The 19,794-nt window shown below is 38.3% G+C and overlaps 1 protein-coding gene across 4 annotated transcripts in view; it reads right to left on the bottom strand.

The window, feature by feature from the left end:
* Positions 1-19,794, bottom strand: part of LRRC63 (leucine rich repeat containing 63) — an 81,790-nt gene that overhangs the window by 25,048 nt on the left and 36,948 nt on the right. For all 4 annotated transcript variants that reach the window (XM_027848137.1, XM_027848138.1, XM_027848136.1 and 1 more), the window contains 4 exons: positions 16,148-16,795; positions 15,853-15,927; positions 9,873-10,033; positions 3,548-3,646 (listed from right to left, as the gene is read on the bottom strand). In XM_027848137.1, the coding sequence (XP_027703938.1) occupies positions 3,548-3,646; positions 9,873-10,033; positions 15,853-15,927; positions 16,148-16,795 (983 nt within the window). The remainder of the gene's footprint in view (positions 1-3,547; positions 3,647-9,872; positions 10,034-15,852; positions 15,928-16,147; positions 16,796-19,794) is intronic.

The following is a 19,794-nucleotide window of genomic DNA, read 5'->3' on the forward strand; positions in this document are numbered from 1 at the left end:
TAATGGTTCTTGAATAAGCAGGATCAGTACAATGAAGTAAATTTAATATTCTATCTTCATTAGTGCATTGCAAATATATTTAAAGAAGTCATCAAAGTTCATAGAGTACATTTATTTTACAATTAGAACTGTGAAATCCTTTCAATATAAAATAATGAAACTTAAAATAAATTATTTTCTAGTATATTTCTGACTCTGACAAATCATGCATTATTATTATTTTTTTTTACTTAGGGACAGCTAGGCGGTGCAATGGATAGAGCACTGGCTCTGGAGTCAGGAGGACCTGAGTTCAAATCTGACCTCAGATACATAATATTCACTAGCTGTGTGATTCTGGGCAAGTCACTTAACCCCAAATGCCTCACACAAATTTTTTTTTTTTTTACTTTTCTTACTATATAGTGTTCCCAATTTAAAGCTTATCAACAGTGCCCAGCTAACAGGATTACAGTCTGTGAAACTGGACCAGGCACCCCAGTATAGGGGTCCCTCTCTGGTCTAAAGAATACTGGATAAACTGGATAAATTGGTCATTCATGTAATAAATAGATATTAATTGAGTAACTACAATCTGTTAGCCACTCTACTATGGGCATTTGGGAATTCAAAGATGAGTAAGTTCTACTTCAAGAACCTGGACATCTAATAAGGGGAGATAAAATAAGCATATTATAAGGTAGAATGTGATTTGCTAGAGGAAAATTCAAAAAGAGTGCTAAGGGGAATTAAGAAGAAGAGATTATATTCATTTGAGGGGTATTTGGTGGGTTATGTGAAGAGGCAGCTATGTGGTATAATGGATAGAGTGTTGGACTTAAATTAGGAAGACTTGAATTTGAATCCTGCTTCAGATATTTATTAGCTGTGTGACTCTGGGCAAATTATTCAATCTTTTCCAGCCTCACTTTCCTCATCTATAAAAAGGAATGAGAGTAAGAGCACCTACTTCACAAGGATGTTTGTGAGGATCAAAAGATGTAATTATATGTAGCGTTTTGTAAATTTTAAAGCTTTACATATATATGTTAGCCATTATTAAAGGAGATGGTCATTGAGCTGGGCCCCAAAGGATCAATAAGATTTCAGTAAGAGGAAAAAGAAATAGCACTGACATATAATTTCAGCGAGAGGGACAATTTACCTCCTCTTCCCCTCACCTATAGCAAATAGGTGAATTCTGAACCTCAGAGAAACCTGAACAAGCCTAATTCCCTTTCCCCATGATGATATTTTACATTCATCATGTCAGCCCTGTGCCTTTTTTTACTTCTTTTTTTGGCCAGATAATTGGGGTTAAGTGACTTGCCCAGGGTCACATGTATCTGAGGCCACATTTGAACTCAGATCCTCCTGACTCTAGGGCTGATGATATCTCCAATGAGCCACTTAGCTGCCCTTAGCCCTGAGCCTTTTGTTCTCCTCTAGACTTCTTGTCAATGAGGAAGAGGTGGCCCTTCTCCATAGAACCAACCCTTCTACCTATGATCTCAATTCCTGTCCCTTTCAGAAACTGGACCTTTTTAATCTTTCCTTCCTTCTCTCTCATCTCTAATCTCTCCTTATTTACTGGTTCTTTCCTTATTGCCTGTAAACATGCTCAGGTTTTCCCCTGCTTTTTAAAACTCCTCAATTGAGAGGCAGCTAGGTGGCACAGTGGAGAGAGCACCGGCCCTGAAGTCAGGAGGACCCGAGTTCAAATTCGGCCTCAGACCAAACACTTGACACTTACTGGCTGTGGCTTGGGCAAGTCACTTAACTCCAATTGCCAAAAAAAAAAACCCAACAAACAAAACCAACAAAAAAAAAAAAACCTCCTCAATTGACTCTGACATCCCCTCAATCTATTTTCCTGTATTTCTCCTCCTTTTAATTCCCAAACTCCTTTACATGCACTGCTATTACTTCCTTACCACCCCACTAACTTCTCAATCCCCTCCAGTCTGGCTTCTGGACCCAGCACTCCAATGAAACTGCCTTTTCCATGTTTACCAGCTATCTTTTAACTGATAAATCCAGCAGCCTTTTCTGAGTTCTCACCCTCCTTCATCCTTTTGATACTGTTCTGTTGATCATTCCCTCATCCTGGATACTTCTCCCTTGGTTTCTGTGACACTGCTCTCTCCTGATTCTCCTCTTTCTACTCTGACCACTCCTCTTTAGTGTCCTGTGCTAGATCATTATCCATCTCCTGTCCATTACGGTGGGTGTTCCCTGGGATCCTTTTATCTTTTTCCTCTTACATTCTATCTCTGCCACTAGCTCCAGGAGTTAAATTACTATTTCTACCAAAGTGACTCCAGGAACTGTCCAGGAGCCTTAATGCAGACCTGATCTCTCTTCTGAATTCCAGGCATATATCAACAACTGCCGGCTGTATGTCTCTTCTTGGACATCCAACTGGCATATCAAAATCAGTATTTTCAAAATGGAACTCATTATCTTGCCCCTCTTCAAAACTTCCTTATTTTTGTTCACATGATTGGACTGCCTGAAGAAGATTTTTTTCAGGTGGGGGGTGGGTAGCTTTCTGCATGTCAGATTGCAGAGAAGTTCTTTTCGGTCAGATAAATCTCACCATGTTATAGTTTGATTTTGAAAACTCAATATAGAAGTAGGGAGACCAGTTAGGAGGTTATTGAAATAGCATAGGTGAGAAGGAGTAAGGGCCTGAATGAGGGTGGTGGCCATGCAGACAAGGGGATGAATATGAAAGATTTGTAGGTAGAATCAACAAGACTTTCCAACTGATTGGATAGAAGGGGTAAAAGAGTGAGGTGTTGAGGATGATCACAAGGTTATGAATCTAAGTGATTAGAAGGATGATGATCTCCTTGACAGAAAAGAAGTAAAGTGAAGGAGCTGATCCAGGGGAAGAGATAATGGGTCTCATTTTGGACATGCTGAATTTGACAAAAATAAATGCACAGTGCAAATTTGCTCTATCCATGATATTTCTTAAGTACCTTGGATTAATTCAAGAAAAAAAAAAAGAAAGATGTAAATGTAATCATCCCTTTACTTGACTAGATTGCCTATTTAACATAACATAACTTTAAAGGAGTATTTCAAAAGGATCTATCCTGTATTTGGCTATCAATGTTATTGCCTAAGGAGGAACATTTTGTTCTAGCCTATATTAATGTAAATTAGCTAAAGTTATATGGCATCCTTTTCTCATCACTGGTCTCTGACTGTCATGTGGTTTTTTAATCTTTATTTTGGTGTTGGAACTATAATGTAAGTCACTACATGGCATTATTAAATCATATTAACATGCACTAAAATTTAACTATAATCCTATCTTCAGAGTCTATGTCCCTGGGCCACGATGTTTTTTGGTACATAAATAATTAAACAATTTGGAATTGAATCCAAGCTATAAGCTACCTAATTATGAATTTCCTTCCACAGCAAATATAGATAATAAGAATATAGGACACTATAATGAAAATTTTTCCCAATTGTGATACTGATTAACAATCGAATACTAACAACAGTATTAAATAATAATTATAACTTAGATTATAACTAGAAATGGACTCACCTCTGGAGGAAAGATAGGTAAACTATTGAAGGCTAAGTTAAGATATACCAACTGTCTAATCAAAATGCTTAAGTTTGGGCACCTTTCAATAAAGAAACCCTAAAAGAAATTGAAAACAAAAAGGTATCAATGATTATACCATATATTAGTCTGGTTTTTCCTTCACTTTTTAAATCCATCTTTATGTCTTTTCCTCCACAAATCCATAATTTACAAACTTAGTCACATACCACAATTCTTAAATAATTATAAAATCATTTTAGGTCATTCAGGTACCTTTAAAAATCACTTAATTCTTTAAAATCTGCTGAAATTGTGATAAGTTAAACCAATGTTAAATTAACCAAATATTGGCATAGCACTTTACATTAAGTTTCATAGACACTTCGAGAGAAAAATCATATTAGAACCAAGCAAGATCATCACTATTACATGTTTGGAATCAACTTTTTATATGTCCTTCAAATGATATGTCTATGTCTGCAAACTGGTCCAACTGAGAGTTACTTATAGCAATTTAAACATCACTGCCTTGTTGTGGCAGAAGGGCTTGCATAGCTTAATGAAACTATGAGCTATATCATGCAGCATCACCTATGATAGATAGGTCACAGTGGAGAGTTCCGACAAAAGGTGATCCATTGGAGAAGGAAATGGCAAAGCACTCCAGTATCTTTGTCAAGAAAACCCATGGGCAGTATTAAAATGATAAAAGAGAGAACACTGGGCAATAAACCCCTCAAGACACAAGGTGTCCAACATGCTACTGGGGAAGAGCAGAGGACAACTTACAAGTAGCTCCAGTCCTAATGAAGCAGCTGGACCAAGCCCAAAAGGAAGCTCAGCTGCAGATATGTCTAGTGACAAAAAGAAAATCTGATGCTGTAAATATCAATACTGCATAGGAACCTGGAATGTAAGATCTATGAACCAAGGTAAGCTGGATGTGGTCAAACACGAGATAAAAAGATTAAACATCGACATCTCGGGTATCAGTGAACTTAAATGGACAGGAATGGATGAATTTAATTCAGGTGATCATTTCTTCCCTTAGAAGAAATGGAGTAGCCCTCATAGTCAATAAAAGGGTGGGAAAAGCAGTACTGGGGTATAATCTCAAAAATCTGCAGAATGATATCTATTCAAATCCAAGGCAAACTGCTCAACATCACAGTAATAAAAATCTTTGCTCAAACCACTGATGCCGAAGGGGCCAGAGTTGATCAGTTCTATAAATAGGAATAACATTAAAAAAAAAGATGTCACATTCATCCTAGGGGATTGGAATGCTAAAGTAGGAAATTAAAAGATACCTGGAGTAACAATTCCACTGGCAAATTTGGCCATGGAGTACAAATGAAGCAGGGCAGAGACTAATAAGGGTTTTGTCATAGTAAGTCATCAGTCATAGTAAATACTCTTTTTCAACAACACAAAAGGCAACTCTACACGTGGACATCACCAGATGGTCAATATCAAAATCAGACTGATTATATATTTTGCAGCCAAAGGTACAGTCAGTTAAAACAAGACCTAGAGCTGACTGTGGCTCAGATCATGAGTTTATTATTGCAAAATCCAGACTTAAATTGAAGGAAGTAGGGAAAACCATCAGACCACATAGGTATGACCTAAATAATGTCTCTTATGAATATGAAGTGGAAGAGATGAATAGATTTAAGGGATTAGATCATGTAGCTAGAGTGCCTGAAGAACTATGGACAGAACTACAGGAGGCAGCAACAAAAAACATTCCAAAGAAAAGAAGAACAGGAAAGAAAAATGGCTGTCTGATGACACTTTATAAATAGCTAAGGAAAGGAAAGTGAAAGGTAAAGGAGAAAGAGAAAGACATATCCAACTGAATGCAGAATTCCAGAGAATAGCAAGGGGAGATAAGAAGGTTTTCTTGAATGAGCAATGCAAAGAAATAGAAGAAAACAATAGAATGGAAAAGACAAAGAGATCTCCTCACAAAAATTAGATATGAAAAGAATATTTCATGCAAAAATGTGAATGATAAAAGACAAAAATGGTAGGGACTTAACAGAAGCAGAAGAGATTAAGAAGAAGTAACAAGAATACACAAAAGAATTAGACAAGAAAGATCTTAACATTACCAAAGAATGATAGCGCAGTTACTGAGCTAGAGCCAGACATCCTGGAGAATGAAGTCAAGTGGGCCTTAGGAAGTATTATCAACAATAAGGCTAGTGGAGGTGATGGAATTCCAGCTGAGCTATTTAAAACCCTAAAAGATGATGCTGTTAGGGGCAGCTATGTGGTGCAGTAGATAGAGCACTGGCCCTGGAGTCAGGAGGACCTGAGTTCAAATCTGGCCTCAGACACTTGACACTTACTAGCTGTGTGACCTTGGGCAAGTCATTTAACCTCATTGCCTACAAAAAAAAAAAAGAAGAAAAAAAAAGGAAAAAAAGATGATGCTGTTAAAGTGCTGCACTCAATATGCCAACAAACTTGAAAAATTCAACAGTGGCCCCTGGATTGGAAAAGATTAGTTTACCTTCCAATCCCAAAGAAGGGCAATGCCAAAGAATGGGCAAAATACCAAACAATTACACTCATTCCACATGCCAGCACAGTTATACTTAAGATTCTGCAAACTAGACTTCAGTAATTTGTGAACTAAGAATTACCAGAAGAGTAGGCTGGTTTTCAAAGAGGCAGAGGAACTATAGACCAAATTGCCAACATTCACTGAATTATGGAGAAAACAGAGTTCCAGAAAAACATTCACTTATGTTTTATTGACTACACTAAAGCCTTTGCTTGTGTGCATCACAACAAAATGTTGGAAGTCATCAAAGAAATGGGAGTACCAGATCATCTTACTTTTCTCCTGAGGAACCTCTATGGGGGCCAAGAAGCAACAGTTAGAACTGACATGGAACAACTGATTGGTTTAAGATTAGAAAAGGAGTATGACAAGGCTATATTCTTTCACCTTATTTATTTACTTATATGCAGAGTACATCATGAGAAATGTGAAGCTGGACGCATCAAAAGCTGGAATTAAAGTTGCCAGGAGAAATATCAACAATCATAGTTATGGAAATGATACCATTCTGATGGAAGAAAGTGAAGAAGAATTAAGAAACCTCTTAATGAAGGTGTAATAGGGGAGTATAAAAGCTTTTTTTTTTTTAACATAAAAACAAGAAAAAGGAAACTAAGATCATGGCAACTGGTACAATCACTTCCTGGAAAATAGAGGGAGAAGTAATGGAAACAGTGTCAGATTTTATATTCTTGGGTTCAAAGATCACTGCAGACAGAGACTGAAGTCATGATATCAAAAGATGTTTTCTCCTTGCGAGGCTATGGCAAATCTGGACAGCATACTAAAAAGTAGAGACATCACTTTGACGAAAGAGGTCTGTATAGTCAAAGCTATGGTTTTTCCAGTAGCAATGTATGTCTATGAGAATTGGGCTGTGTTTTGCAAAAGATTTTCGTAGAATCACTCTGCAGCTGACTTGGAGCCAGACAAGCAGATCTGCTAGAAAGAGACAAGATCAGAGCTGCCTGAGCAGAAGGCCTATCCTGCGAAGTCTAGGGGAAGATGCTTCCAGGGACCAAACAATTACCTAGGACATCTGAGAGTCAAGATGAAATGTGCTGATTAACTAAACATTAGGAGTGGGTTACGAGGTTATAAGAACGATTGCTGTTATTTGATATCAATGATCATTAGTGTATTAATTTTGTTAATTTTTTTTGTTTCATGGTATTCATATTTACTGAGTTTTCTTGGTGACTTTGCTGATATGTATGTACATCTCCCCTCTAAAATAAGCACATGGTGTGTTCTCTAAATGGCTTGATCTGTAACATGCCTTAGTTCATATCTAGGGCCTATTTAATAAGGCTTGTCTTCTTGGTGGATACATGAAATTATGACTCTGTATCTAAATTTATTCAACTTTAAGAGACAGATGGAAACATGGGATTATGATTTGGGACACTAGTTTCCTGTTGTGAGTTTAAGTCCCCTAGTCACTAATTTGGCACAATGAACAGCAGGGATAAGGATGATTAGATTAGGATAGGAGATGAGGCTAGATTAGGATGCCTCCTTAGTTGGGGTGAAAGCCCAAATGAGAATTTTCCTTACAACATAGGTGAGAGGGGATTGGAGTGACCTTCAACTAGGATGATCATGTGAGTGGAGAGAAGACCGATTAAAAAATGTTGTGGCAAGAGATACACTGTTTTATGTGCTCTGTTTCCTAGCTCTGAAGGAGTCTGAGGGTCTTAACTATGGCCTATAAGTGAACATCGGTAAACACAGACATGCTACACTAGCTAGTTGGGGATAAAGGTGGAATATATGACTGAATGTGGTGCTGAACCATATATGTTTTGTTTTGATGTTCAGTCTTTTCCATATATGCAGTTAGCAACAAATGGGGGAATTATTGAAAGTTATGTTGATTCAGTGACCCATTGTTCCCAGCCCTGCTTATCAATCATTTGTTAGGGGAGGCTGTGTTGGGGAAGGCGACATCAATTCTGCAGCTTTTTGCATTACCTGCTCTTTGTCATATACCCCACCTGTGAAGTGTGTACCCCTACCTACAAATCAATACGTTTCTTGCTATCTTGCAGAGGAACTGAGAAGCAAGGGCTCCACTTCTTTCACTGAGGTGGACCTACTAGAATTGTTTTTAAAGTTCCCAATAATAGTTGGCCCTGCTCTGAAGCCATCATTGATCTTCAGTGATTAACCCATCAATGTTTTGCTGCCTTGACATATAATAAACTCCTTTTAATTCTCTTTTTCCTGAATTTTGCCTCCTTAGTTAAGAGTGAAAGTTCAAATGAAGAATTTTCTTATAGGTGAGAGGGGATGGGAGTGCCTTTCAACTAGGGTGATCATGTGAGTGGAGAGAAGACAGATTAAAAAATGTTGTAGCAAGAGATAAACTCTTTTATGTGCTCTGTTTCCTAGCTCTGAAGGAGCCTGAGGGTCTAACTATGGCCTGTAAACAAACATCTGGTAAACACAGACATGTTACACTAACTAGTGGCACCATGGAACAGTTAGTGGCAAAATCACTGAACTCAGAGTCAGAAGACCTGAGTTTTGACATTCCAATGTGGCTGTGGGCAGATCTCAGTTTTCTCACCTGGAAAATGAAATTATGGTATTTGTAATATTTTGCTCACATGTTTCTGGCAAGAAAATATCTTTGTAAATATTAAATGTGAGCTGTTATTCTCCAGAGGTTTGGCAATGAGGACCACATGCTACATCACAGAGGAAAATGAGACAGTACACATATACTAACAAAACAGATAAGCAGAGAATTAACTGAGCAAGGAGTTTTTTTTTTAAGAAAATAAATAAATTAATTCCTAAAAGACATGAAAATTAGAGAAACTAGGTCAAAAAGAAAAACTATAGAAATAGGGGCAGCTAGGTGGTGCAGTGGATAGAGCAGCAGCTCTGGATTCAGGAGGACCTGAGTTCAAATATAGCCTCAGACACATAACACTTACTAGCTGTGTGACCCTGGGCAAGTCACTTAATCCCATTGCCTAGCCAAAAAGAAAACCAAACTATAAAAACGGTCAACAAAACATGAAACAGAAGTGAGATAGAAATAACTGTCGCCTACAGTTAAGTTGCTACAAACTTCACAATCTTACCTAGTCATTTATTCCTGTATTCTCTCATGTTACACTACAAACCTCAGAAAAGACAGACCAGTTTGACAAACATAAACAGGCATTATGGACCTGTTTTTCCAAACTGGGTAAGGGTAAAATCTCCAAAGAGCATCTTCACTGTGTGGCCTAAGTGATGTTCCTATACCCATTGCTAACAACAAGGGAGAAAAAAGGCTTCAATAATAGTGGCAATGACAGAGGTATCCAAGATCAAGCTGATCTGAGAATTGGGGGCTAGGGAAGGTTGAGGTCTCTTAATCATGTCTCGCAGCTGGCTTCCAACTCCTGAATTTCACTTAAGCAAAAACATTCTATTACCCCAATACATCAGGTGATGTTAATTAAATTAAATAAAAATTACTTTAAATGAAATTACCAAATATTTATTAAGTGCTTATTGTATGCACAGAACTGAGCTTTAAGTTTCCACCTGTGAATTAAACCAGGCAGCTAGGTTCATGGATGCATTAGTGAGTAATATTTTTATGCAATACTATTGGTCCATCAAAATCGAGATGCATATCTAAAGGAAGTTTCATTTGCAGTAGTAAAGTATCATCTAAAGTGGTTTAAGTTTAAAAGGCTAAAGAAAAGAAATGCTAATGAATACAATCACTGAAAAATATTGTACCTTAAAACTAAGTGCATTTCTTCCATGTTCATGACATCTGATAACAGCTATTTTGGCAAGGTTCAGTTTTGGATTATCATCAGGTGATAGTAAATCTTTATAATAACCCTCGCCGTACACAATGAGTTCCTTCTCAGATTCTGTCATTTCTAGAAGTGACTCTAAAAAGAAAAACATGTTGCTGTTAGAGGAGATTTAAGTACTATATCCTATTGAATAAAAGTTGAAAGATGAGCCAGGGAACCCTGTGTAGGGCTCACTTCAACTGTTCATTTGGCTGTGGTCACAATACTTAGGACTAAACCCATTTTTCCCCCTTTAAAATTGGCTCTTTTTTCAACTCTACTGTTGCTTTCACTCTACAGATGAATGGCTGGAGACAAAAGTAACAAAATGGTCTATACCCTGGGCCAAGTTAATTGTCTCACTGGACTCTTCATATGTAACTGAGCTATTCAAAACTCAGATTCTCTCTAAGGTAAAGTTTCTTTTGTCTCTGAAAGTCCCTCTCCTTTTACTTTTCAATGTCTTTCACTTTTTAGTCATCAACTTTGCTAAGACTCTTGTGGAAAATTATTATCTACACAAACTTAAAAAGGGGAGAAAATTTAAATATTTCCTTTAAAAGCAACACAAAATGAAAACTAGTAATTAAAACAGGAGATTACAAAAAGATGCAAACCTAAAAAGGGACTAAGGAATAATATCCTGAACAATGAACAAATCATAGAAACAATAACTAGGTGAGAAAGAATATAACAGTGAGATAACAGTAAGATGCTATGCCAAAATTTGTGACCGGCAAATAAAACAGTTCTACGTAAAAAATTAACTCAGTACACATATACTAACAAAACAGAAAAACAGAGAATTAACTGAGCATGCAATTTTTAAAAAAATCAAAATTAGAGAAACTAGGTCGAAAAGAAAGACTAGAAATGGTCAACAAAAACAAGGGCTATTTTTTTTTATTTTTGCAAAACCTAACACAATTGAAGAATCATAAACTAACTTAATAAAAAAGGGGGGTGGGAATTAAATTACCAAAATTTAAAAATGAACAATGTCAATTCACCAGGAACAGAGGGGAAATGGAAAAAAAAATTAAATTCTATGGCAGGAAAACTGAGAACCTAAAGTAATTGCTATAATGACTTAGCAGTTGCTTTTGACATAATTCCTCCTACTAAAAACAAAACAAAACAAAACACCTCAAAACAGAAAAATGTGACAAATCCATGGTAATTGAAGCTAAATCAATAAGGTAAAAAGAGGGAAACACTGCACAAAGTAAAAATTTTATGAAATAACATCAAAGAATTGAAATACGTAAAGCTTCCACTCACTCTACCCACCAACCCCTTTCTATCCTATGCACCAGGCAAGTCAGTCAGTAAGTAAATGTGCTAGCTTAGCCCTGGGGATACAAAGAAAGGCAAGACAGTTCCTGAACTGGAGGAACTCACAATTTAATGGGGGTGACAGCATGCAAACAGTTATGCATAAGCAAGATGTCTAGACGAGATAAAAGAAAAATAATCAATAGATGGGAGACATTAATTAAAGATTGGAAAAGGTTTCCCGTAAAAGGTGAGATTTTAGCAGGGACTTGAAGGAAGTCAGGAGGTAGAGATGAAAGTGGAAAGCCTTCCATGCATGAAGGACAGCCAGTGAAAATGACAGGAGCTAGGAGATGGAATGCCTTGCTTGAGAAGGAGGAGCAAGGAGGTCAATGCCACTGAATCATAGAGTATGGCGGGAGGGAAAGGTATAAGAACACTAGCAAGGTAGGGGAGACTAGGTTGTGAAGGGCTTTGAATTCCAAAGGATATTATATTCAATCCTGGAGGTAATAAAGAGCTTCTAAAGTTTATCAAGTAGGGGGTTGAAATGGTTAAATCTATGATTAAGGAAACTCATTTTGATGGTTGGGTGGAGGATGGACAGACTTGTGGCAGGCAACTAACTAGCAAACTGTTGCAATAATTCAGGCATGAGGAGATGAGGGCCTGTCCCAGGGTGTTCCTAGTAATAGACGGGGTGGGGTGGGATGTTGTGGTATATACAAGAGATGTTGCGAAGGAAATTGACACATCTTGGGAAAAGATTGGATGGGGAGAGTAAGTGATAGTGAGGAGTCATAGATAACACCTAAGTTGCAAGCTTAGGGGACAGGCAGGATGGTAATGCCTTAGACAGTAATAGGGAAGTTTAAAGGGTAGGGAAAGGGTTTGGGGAAAAGATGATGAGTTTAGTTTCAGACATAGTGAATTTAAAATGTCTATAAGACATCCAGTTCAAGATGTCAAGATGACACACCAGTGTCAGGTGTGCTAGTGAAGAGAAGTTATGTGTTGAGAGATGAAATGGAGGTAGAAATGACAGGATTTGGCAACAGATTAGAGGAGGGTAAGTGTTCTAGTTAAAATCTCCGCTTCTATGAGAAGCCTTTCCTAATCTTCTTGAATGCAGGTGCCCTCTCTCTGCTGATGAGCTCCAACAGATGTTCTGTAGGTATCTTGTAGGTACACAGTTGTTTTCATATTGTCTCCTCCATTAGACTGTGAGCTCCTTGAGAGCAAGGACTTTTGCCTTTCTTTGTATAGTCAGTGCTTAGTACAGTGCTTGGTACATGGTGGGCACTCAATAAATGCTTATTGGCTTTGCACAATTGAGGAAACAAAGCTGACGCTGCAATTGTGAGCTGGGGTGATTGGGAGGGTGTTTGTATTCACAGCAGTAACAAGGAAGTTCAGAAGAGAGGAGTAGGAATAATAACGAATTTAGTTTTGGACATGTTGAGTTTGACACATCTATGGGATATCCAGTTGGAGATGTCCAGTAGGCAGTTGGTGATGTGAGTCTAGAGCTCAGAAGAGAGTTTCAGCTGGATAAACAGATCTGAGAATCACCTGCATAGAGATAATAATTGAACCCATAGGAGTTGATGAGATCACCAAGTAAGATAGTATAGAGTGAGAAAAGAAAAGGGTCTAGGACAGACACATGGATGATACCCACAATTAGTGGGCATGACACGGAGGAAAATTCAACAAAAGATACTGAAAAAGTGTGGTCAGACAAATAGGAAAGAAGAGTGTCATGAAAACCAAGGGAAGAGAGAATATTTAGAAAAAGAGGGTGAACAACAGTGTCAATGGTTGTAGAGAGGTCTAAAAGGATGGGGATTGAGAAAATGCCAATAAATTCAACAATTAAAAGAACATTAGTAACTTCAGAGAACAGTTTCAGTGAAATGATGAAGTCAGATGCCAGACTGAAGACAGTTTGGAAGAGAATGAGTGGAAAAGTAGAGGTGCCAATTATAGATATCCTTCTCAAGGAGTTTAGTCACGTAAGGGAGAAGAGATATAGGATGATAGTTATTAGATTGCCTTTGGAGATGGGCCAATAAAGTATTTTTTAAAGATGGGAAGATGTTGGGTGTGTTCATAGGCAGCAGGGAAGCAGGTATTAGATATAACAGAACTGTTTACCTCGCCCCCCCCACCCCCAACTTTCCTCTGTTTTGAACTTCCATGTTTCTGTTGAGGGCACCACTATCTTTCCAGCCTCCCAGATTTGCAACCTTACAGTGTTTTTCTCAATTCCTCAGTCTTCTTCACTCCGTAAATCCAATTAGTTGCCAAATTTTGTTATTTCTGTCTCCAGAGCATTTTTCTCATCTGTCTTCTTACTACTGATAAGGCATCACCTTAGTTTAGACCCTCATAACTCCTCATTAACCTATAGGAATGACTTCCTAACTGGTCTTCCTGTCTCACATCTCTCCCTACTACAATCAACCTTCCTCATAGCTGCAAAATGGTATTCCTTAAGCACAGCTCTGACCATGTGCCTTTTTCTACTTAACAAACTCCAGCAGCTTTTATTGCCACCAGGAAAAAGAGAAGTTCCTCTGGTTGGTATTTAAAGTCACTCACCACCTGCCACAAGCTACATTTCCCAATGCATTATTTTACTCTTCTTCCCAAATTCTCTAGTGTGCCACACTCTCCTGGCCATTTCTTATTTGATACTCTAGCTCTGTATCTTTGCAATAGCCATTGCCACTCTCTGGAATGCTGTTCCTCCTCATCTTGGAATCATAGTATCATCTCATTCCTTTGAGATTTAACTTCCTAGGGGCAGCTGGGTGGTGCAGTGGAGAGAGTACCGGCCCTGGACTCAGGAGGACCCGAGCTCAAGTGAGGTCTCAGACCAGACACTTGACACTTACTAGCTGTGTGACCCTGGGCAAGTTACTTAACTCTAATTGCCTTGCCCCCCCCCCCAAAAACCAAAAAACCAAAAAACAAACCATTTAACTTCCTACATGGAATCTTTTCTGATTCTCCCTTCTCCCAATTTCTACATTTAAAAAAATTTTTAAACTGTATTTATTTTTTTTTTACTCATTCTGTATATACTTATGTACATTTTATCTTACCCACTAGAATAAAAAGGCTCTGTGAGCAAGACTGTTTCACTTTTGTCTTAATGGATAAAATCCTAGGCACAGAATCAGGAAAACCTAAGTTCAAATCCTACCTCGAGCACTTACTAGTTGTGTAATTTTGGGCAAGTCACAACCTCTTCCTATAAAATGGGGATAACAATAATAACAATAATAATAATAATACCTATCTCAGAGGGTTGTTGTATTAAATTAGATGACAGATGTAAAGTGCTTTGCAAACCTTAAAGTACCACATAAATGCTAGTTATTACCACTGTTGCTGTTTTTATGATTATTACAATTCCTAGCACCTAACATAGTGTCTGGAACACAGTTGGTGCTTAATAAATGCTTGTTAATTGATTAATTGAACTGATTAAACATTAAATACAAGTACTAATATCCAAGGAAGAGCTAATGTTCAATTATTAATTACATTTATCCATTCAAGTTTAAGTGGAAATTAAAATCCAAATACCAAGATGTTGCTCATAATTCTGTGCTTAATGATTTATATTATTTAACACCAAAGAAAACATATATCTAAGGAAAAATTGTGCCGGCCGAGCCGACCTTGTGCCGGCCACGCCGTGCACTCTCCTCCTATAAGGAGCAGGCTGCCAGAGTCATACTACTTACTAGTCTTCGGAGCCTACCCAGATACACACACAGAGACGAGCCGACCAGGAGGTGCCAACACCCGAGCTTTATTCAGAGGTCATCACAGCAAGGCCAAGCAGGAAGGCCAGAGCAACAGAGCAGGAGCAAAAGGAGAGCGCGTGATCCGACTACGACCCCGTTCCTTAAGTACCTACTTAGCCCCTCCTCCTCAGCCCGCCTACTAGTCAATGATTGTAGGGTCAGATACCGGAAGGGGCTGTCTGAGTTTAGCGCACCAAGGGAGAGGAAGTGATGCGGGAGGCTAGGACCGGATACAGGAAGGAGGCATCTGGGATTAGTGCGTAGACAAAGAGTACTTGACCTAGGAAGTCAGGCCCAGATACTGGGAGGAGGCGTCTGGGGTCAGTGCTACACAAAGGGAAGGTACGTGACCCAGGAAGTCAGGAAAGACACAGGAAGGAGGCGTCTGGGGTTGACGTTGCATATAGGGAGGGGACTAAGCAAAGGGAACTTGTCCTCTGCTGTCCCACTCCCACATGGCACAGCCCCCTGCCTCAGGAGCACATGCTCCGCTACTTCCTTGTATCCTGATCCTTCCCCAGCTTATCTCACATAGCACTGCCCACTGCCTCAGGGCTTCTCCGTATCCAGCCCATCCCAGTTCACCACAACTCCGCCTACCACAGCCCCTGCCTCGGTTACTTCCAAATACCCAGATCTTACCCCAATCTTGCCACAACCCCCACTTGGCAGTAGCCAACATCAGACAGTCCCTCACAAAAAATATTTCTGTGCCCTAGAAAAGTATGAAAATTGTGCTCTTCTCTACTCCTTGCCTGTCCTTGGGCAGTTAGTTTTCCTTACCTTGACTTATGAGAAATGTATACATAAATAATTTACCTGGAAGAGAAATTAGTTTTCCTACTAGTGAGGAGTCTCTGATGTCTGGTTTTTCCTCTTCTTTTTTAGAAAATTCTAGGAAAAAAAGAGAGAGCTGTGTTTGTTTTTTAGGTGGGGGCTTGGGAACTTGTAGACAATTCATACACTTCCAATGGGTGGTCCCATCCTTCTGGTAAATCATCACAGGCAAGGAATATTTCCTTGGAAATGAAAGGTCATAGATCTTACAGAAAAATTCATAAAATTTTTGAAGAAACTAAAAATTATCCACAAGTTAGGATTAGATGACTATTACCTAACACATATTGTCTATAAGGCTTTCTTGCTGAAGCTGCTGATAGTGCATCAAATGAAAAATTTTGTCTAGTCATTGTGCCATGAGTCATTTGCAGTTTGTCATACCAATTCATTTTCCCTTCCTTACACACAGGTTGATTTTCATTCACAAATCTAGAGTATATAAGAGGCATATATATTGAGTCTGGTGTAGTTACACGCTTAAGGTCAGGTTTTAGGAGGATGGATGAGTGTCTTAAATGTGAACTCGTAGGTGTTGAGATCTCAGAAGACATGACTGAAGTTTTTTCTAAAGCACCATCCAAAAAGTAGTTTGTCGTTTTACGTTGCAGACTTGACTTTTCTGAAATATTTTCATCTTTTACTGAATTGTAAGTTGGCAAACAGAAAGGATCACTATAATTATCTTTGCGATTTGAAAATAACACACAAAACTTTGGATATTTCTTTAAAAACATCTTTGATGCCGCATCTCTATGTCTTTTTACATGCTGTTTAAGAAGGAGGTTTTTGATATAGATCCGGGATTGCCTTTTCCTCTTTGGAAATTTTCCAAGAATTACATTCTTCTCTATTTCAGTTGTAGTAATTTTACTGGGACAGGGTTTAAGAAGATCTTGTTGCTTGGATACTTCATTGGTGATAGCTAAATTGCAGGGTGGGGAGGCGTAGGAAAAGAGGGAGAAAAATATTGAGATTATGTTTCTTAATCAACATTTTTTAGTCAAGAAAACACAATGTAACAGATCCCTGAGTTAATAACATATATTCAGATTTTATTCAATCATGAAATTATTGTATTTATTTAGTATAACAAATAGATCCTTTCCCTTGTTGAACTTACTTGATAGACATACACATATAAAAGGTTAGGGAGAAAAACACGAGTTAAATAACAACTCAAGATAAAAACATTAGAGATGTCCTAGGGCAGTCAATGATTAATGAATAGTATAGGTAGCCAAGGCCAAAAACTCAAAACAATTTAAAAATTTACTGTAAGGTGAACTATTAAGGAAGGTTTTGTGAAAGATGGAAAACTTGATTTGGATATGAAAGGAAGGGTTGGTTGGACTTGAACTAGTGAAGAAGAGGGGTAGGGCATCTGTAACTTCATCTGCTATCTTCCATATTGCTAATTTTCAACTTTTCAATTCTAGCCTTGACGTTTTGACCAAGCTCTAGCTCCATATGTCTAATTGCCTTTAGTATACTTCCAATTTCCTCTCAATCCCAAGTAAATATTTCGTGACTTTAAAACTCCAGTATGTCTAAAATGGCACTTTTTTCCCCTTCAAAACTATTTTTCTTTTCCAAATCCCCATTCTGTTCATGGCACCATCATTCCCACAGTTCCAATAAGATGACCCAAAATCGTGGGAGTCATCTTCAATGGCATCTGTTTCTTGCTTCCTCACAACTAATCAGTCAACAAATCCTATCAGTTTTCTTATTACTGTTACTTAGTCTTGTCCCTTTCTCTTCATTTCCATCAATATCCTAGTCCGTACCACTCATCCCCTTACTCTTAAAATTATCAAAAAGCCTCCTGTAAAATAGCCTCTTGTCTTTTTTTCCTCCATCCTAGGATAGCTTAAAAATTGCAACCAAAATCATCTCCTTCATATACTGTTTTGATCATGTCATTCTTTCATTTAAAATTGTAAATACAACCAACCCTCAACATTTGCATGTTTAACTTTTACAACTTCAAGCATTTGTGTGATTTTATTAGTACCCTCATTTTCACTTTCATGTTGGCAACCACACACATTTGCAGTTATGTACAATAGAGAGAGAGAAAAAAATGAAAGGCCTAATGCACAAGTCTGTGGAGCTGCTAGTATCCTACTAGGTGCTTCACTGATCCCATAGATCACAGCCTCAAGGCTAAATGTCAATTTGTCTCTGCTCTGCTCCCACACTCTGTGACCTTTAAGAATCTCAAATAGCTCACAAAGCAGACTTCCCTGATGGTTTATTTCAAGCTGGTGCATCTCCAACTCCATCCACCATCCATGAAGGACAGAGTATCAGAGGCGATGTTGGGACCTTGGTGTCTTGTGAAAGTTGAGGACTGACTGTAGCTCCAAAAGGAAAACAAAGAAGAAAATTACCAAGGTGGTAAAGGAAGAGTCTCAACCAGGGTTAAGAGGTTAGAGAGTAGAAAAATAACACTAAAGAGGAACAGGAAAAGATATGCTAAACTACCAAGGCTATTCGTGTATTTGAGACTCATCACAAAGAACGTATGTAGAACCCAGGGGTTCTTAATCTGGCATCTGTGAAGTGTTAAAAAAAAATTGATAACTATCTTTCAAAATAATTAGTTTCTTTGGTAATCTTGTGTATTTTATTACATGCATTTAAAAATATTATTCTGGTAAGATGTCCTTAGGTTTCACCCAATTGCCAAATGACGTCCATCACACAGAAGAAGGGAAGTACCCCTGAACTATACTCTCTGAAATGCAAGCAACTCTCTTCCTCCATGTGATTAAAAAGAGAATCCCAAACTGCCAGAAGATGCAAAGAAATGCATTAGTTCCCCAAGAAAAAAGGATACATTCTAGTAGTCATTGCCTCTCTGATGAGAGGTTCAAAGACAGCTTTGTGTAGATGTGACTTATCCAGAGATAGGCTGCCTTCGTGGGGCTGTGTCTAGAATGTAGCAAAGTATCCCCAATGCTGGCACTTAGGACACTATGGGGCTGAAAGGAGAAGACAGAAACATATGTTTTCTTTACATAGAAAGATGTCTTCCCCTTCTCCAGCTATTTCATGGAGATGGGGTAGTGCTTAGGTATATCAAGAAGTAGTAACCTGAGCATTAATATGCAGGATATTCCAAATAGCTTAAAATGGCACTAAAATTTTGAGACACTGCATACATTGTGTGGTGGTGAGTAGGCTGGCACAGAGGAAAGACATGAAGGATTTCAACTATTTGGATCGAAGTTAGAAATCTATTAAAACCAAAGCATCACATATATCCTTTATTTCCCTTATTTATAGTTTTCAATTTTAGAATGGAGGAGAAGCAGTTATAGAACTGGTATTTTGGACTATAGTCTTACTATTGATAAATGGAAATGATAGGAATCTACCTTGGGAATCAGTCACCATGCCATTTTAACTTCTGTGATAGTAATTGGAATACCAGGCATGAGAAAATTCTGACTTGCGTGCTAGACGTCAGGAGAATGGATTTCAAGGTCTTTATGCTCTAATCTCAGCCATAGCCTCTTGTACACCTTATAACATGTTGCTTCTTGACCTTACAATGGCTACTATGCCTTTGTCTATAAACAGCTTTTAGAAAGAAAAAAAAAGGGGCAGGTAGGTGGCGCAGTGAATAGAGCACTGGCCCTGGATTCAGGAGGACCTGAGTTCAAATCCAGCCTCAGACACATAACACTTACTAGCTGTGTGTCCCTAGGCAAGTCACTTAACCCCATTGCCTAGCCAAAGGGGGAAAAAAAAAAGAAACAAAAACTAGCCTAGCACTACTCTTCCCTTGGCCATTATTTCATCCACTGTCAGGCTCTTCAGATGAGTAGACTACACCTGTTATCTCTATTTCCTCAACTCATTTTCCATGATCCATTCATTCCTTTAGTCCTTATAGTCTTACTTCCAAGAGTA

This window comes from Vombatus ursinus, unplaced genomic scaffold (assembly GCF_900497805.2).
Source record: "Vombatus ursinus unplaced genomic scaffold, bare-nosed wombat genome assembly UNPS02005659.1, whole genome shotgun sequence".
NCBI classification, from domain to species: domain Eukaryota; kingdom Metazoa; phylum Chordata; class Mammalia; order Diprotodontia; family Vombatidae; genus Vombatus; species Vombatus ursinus.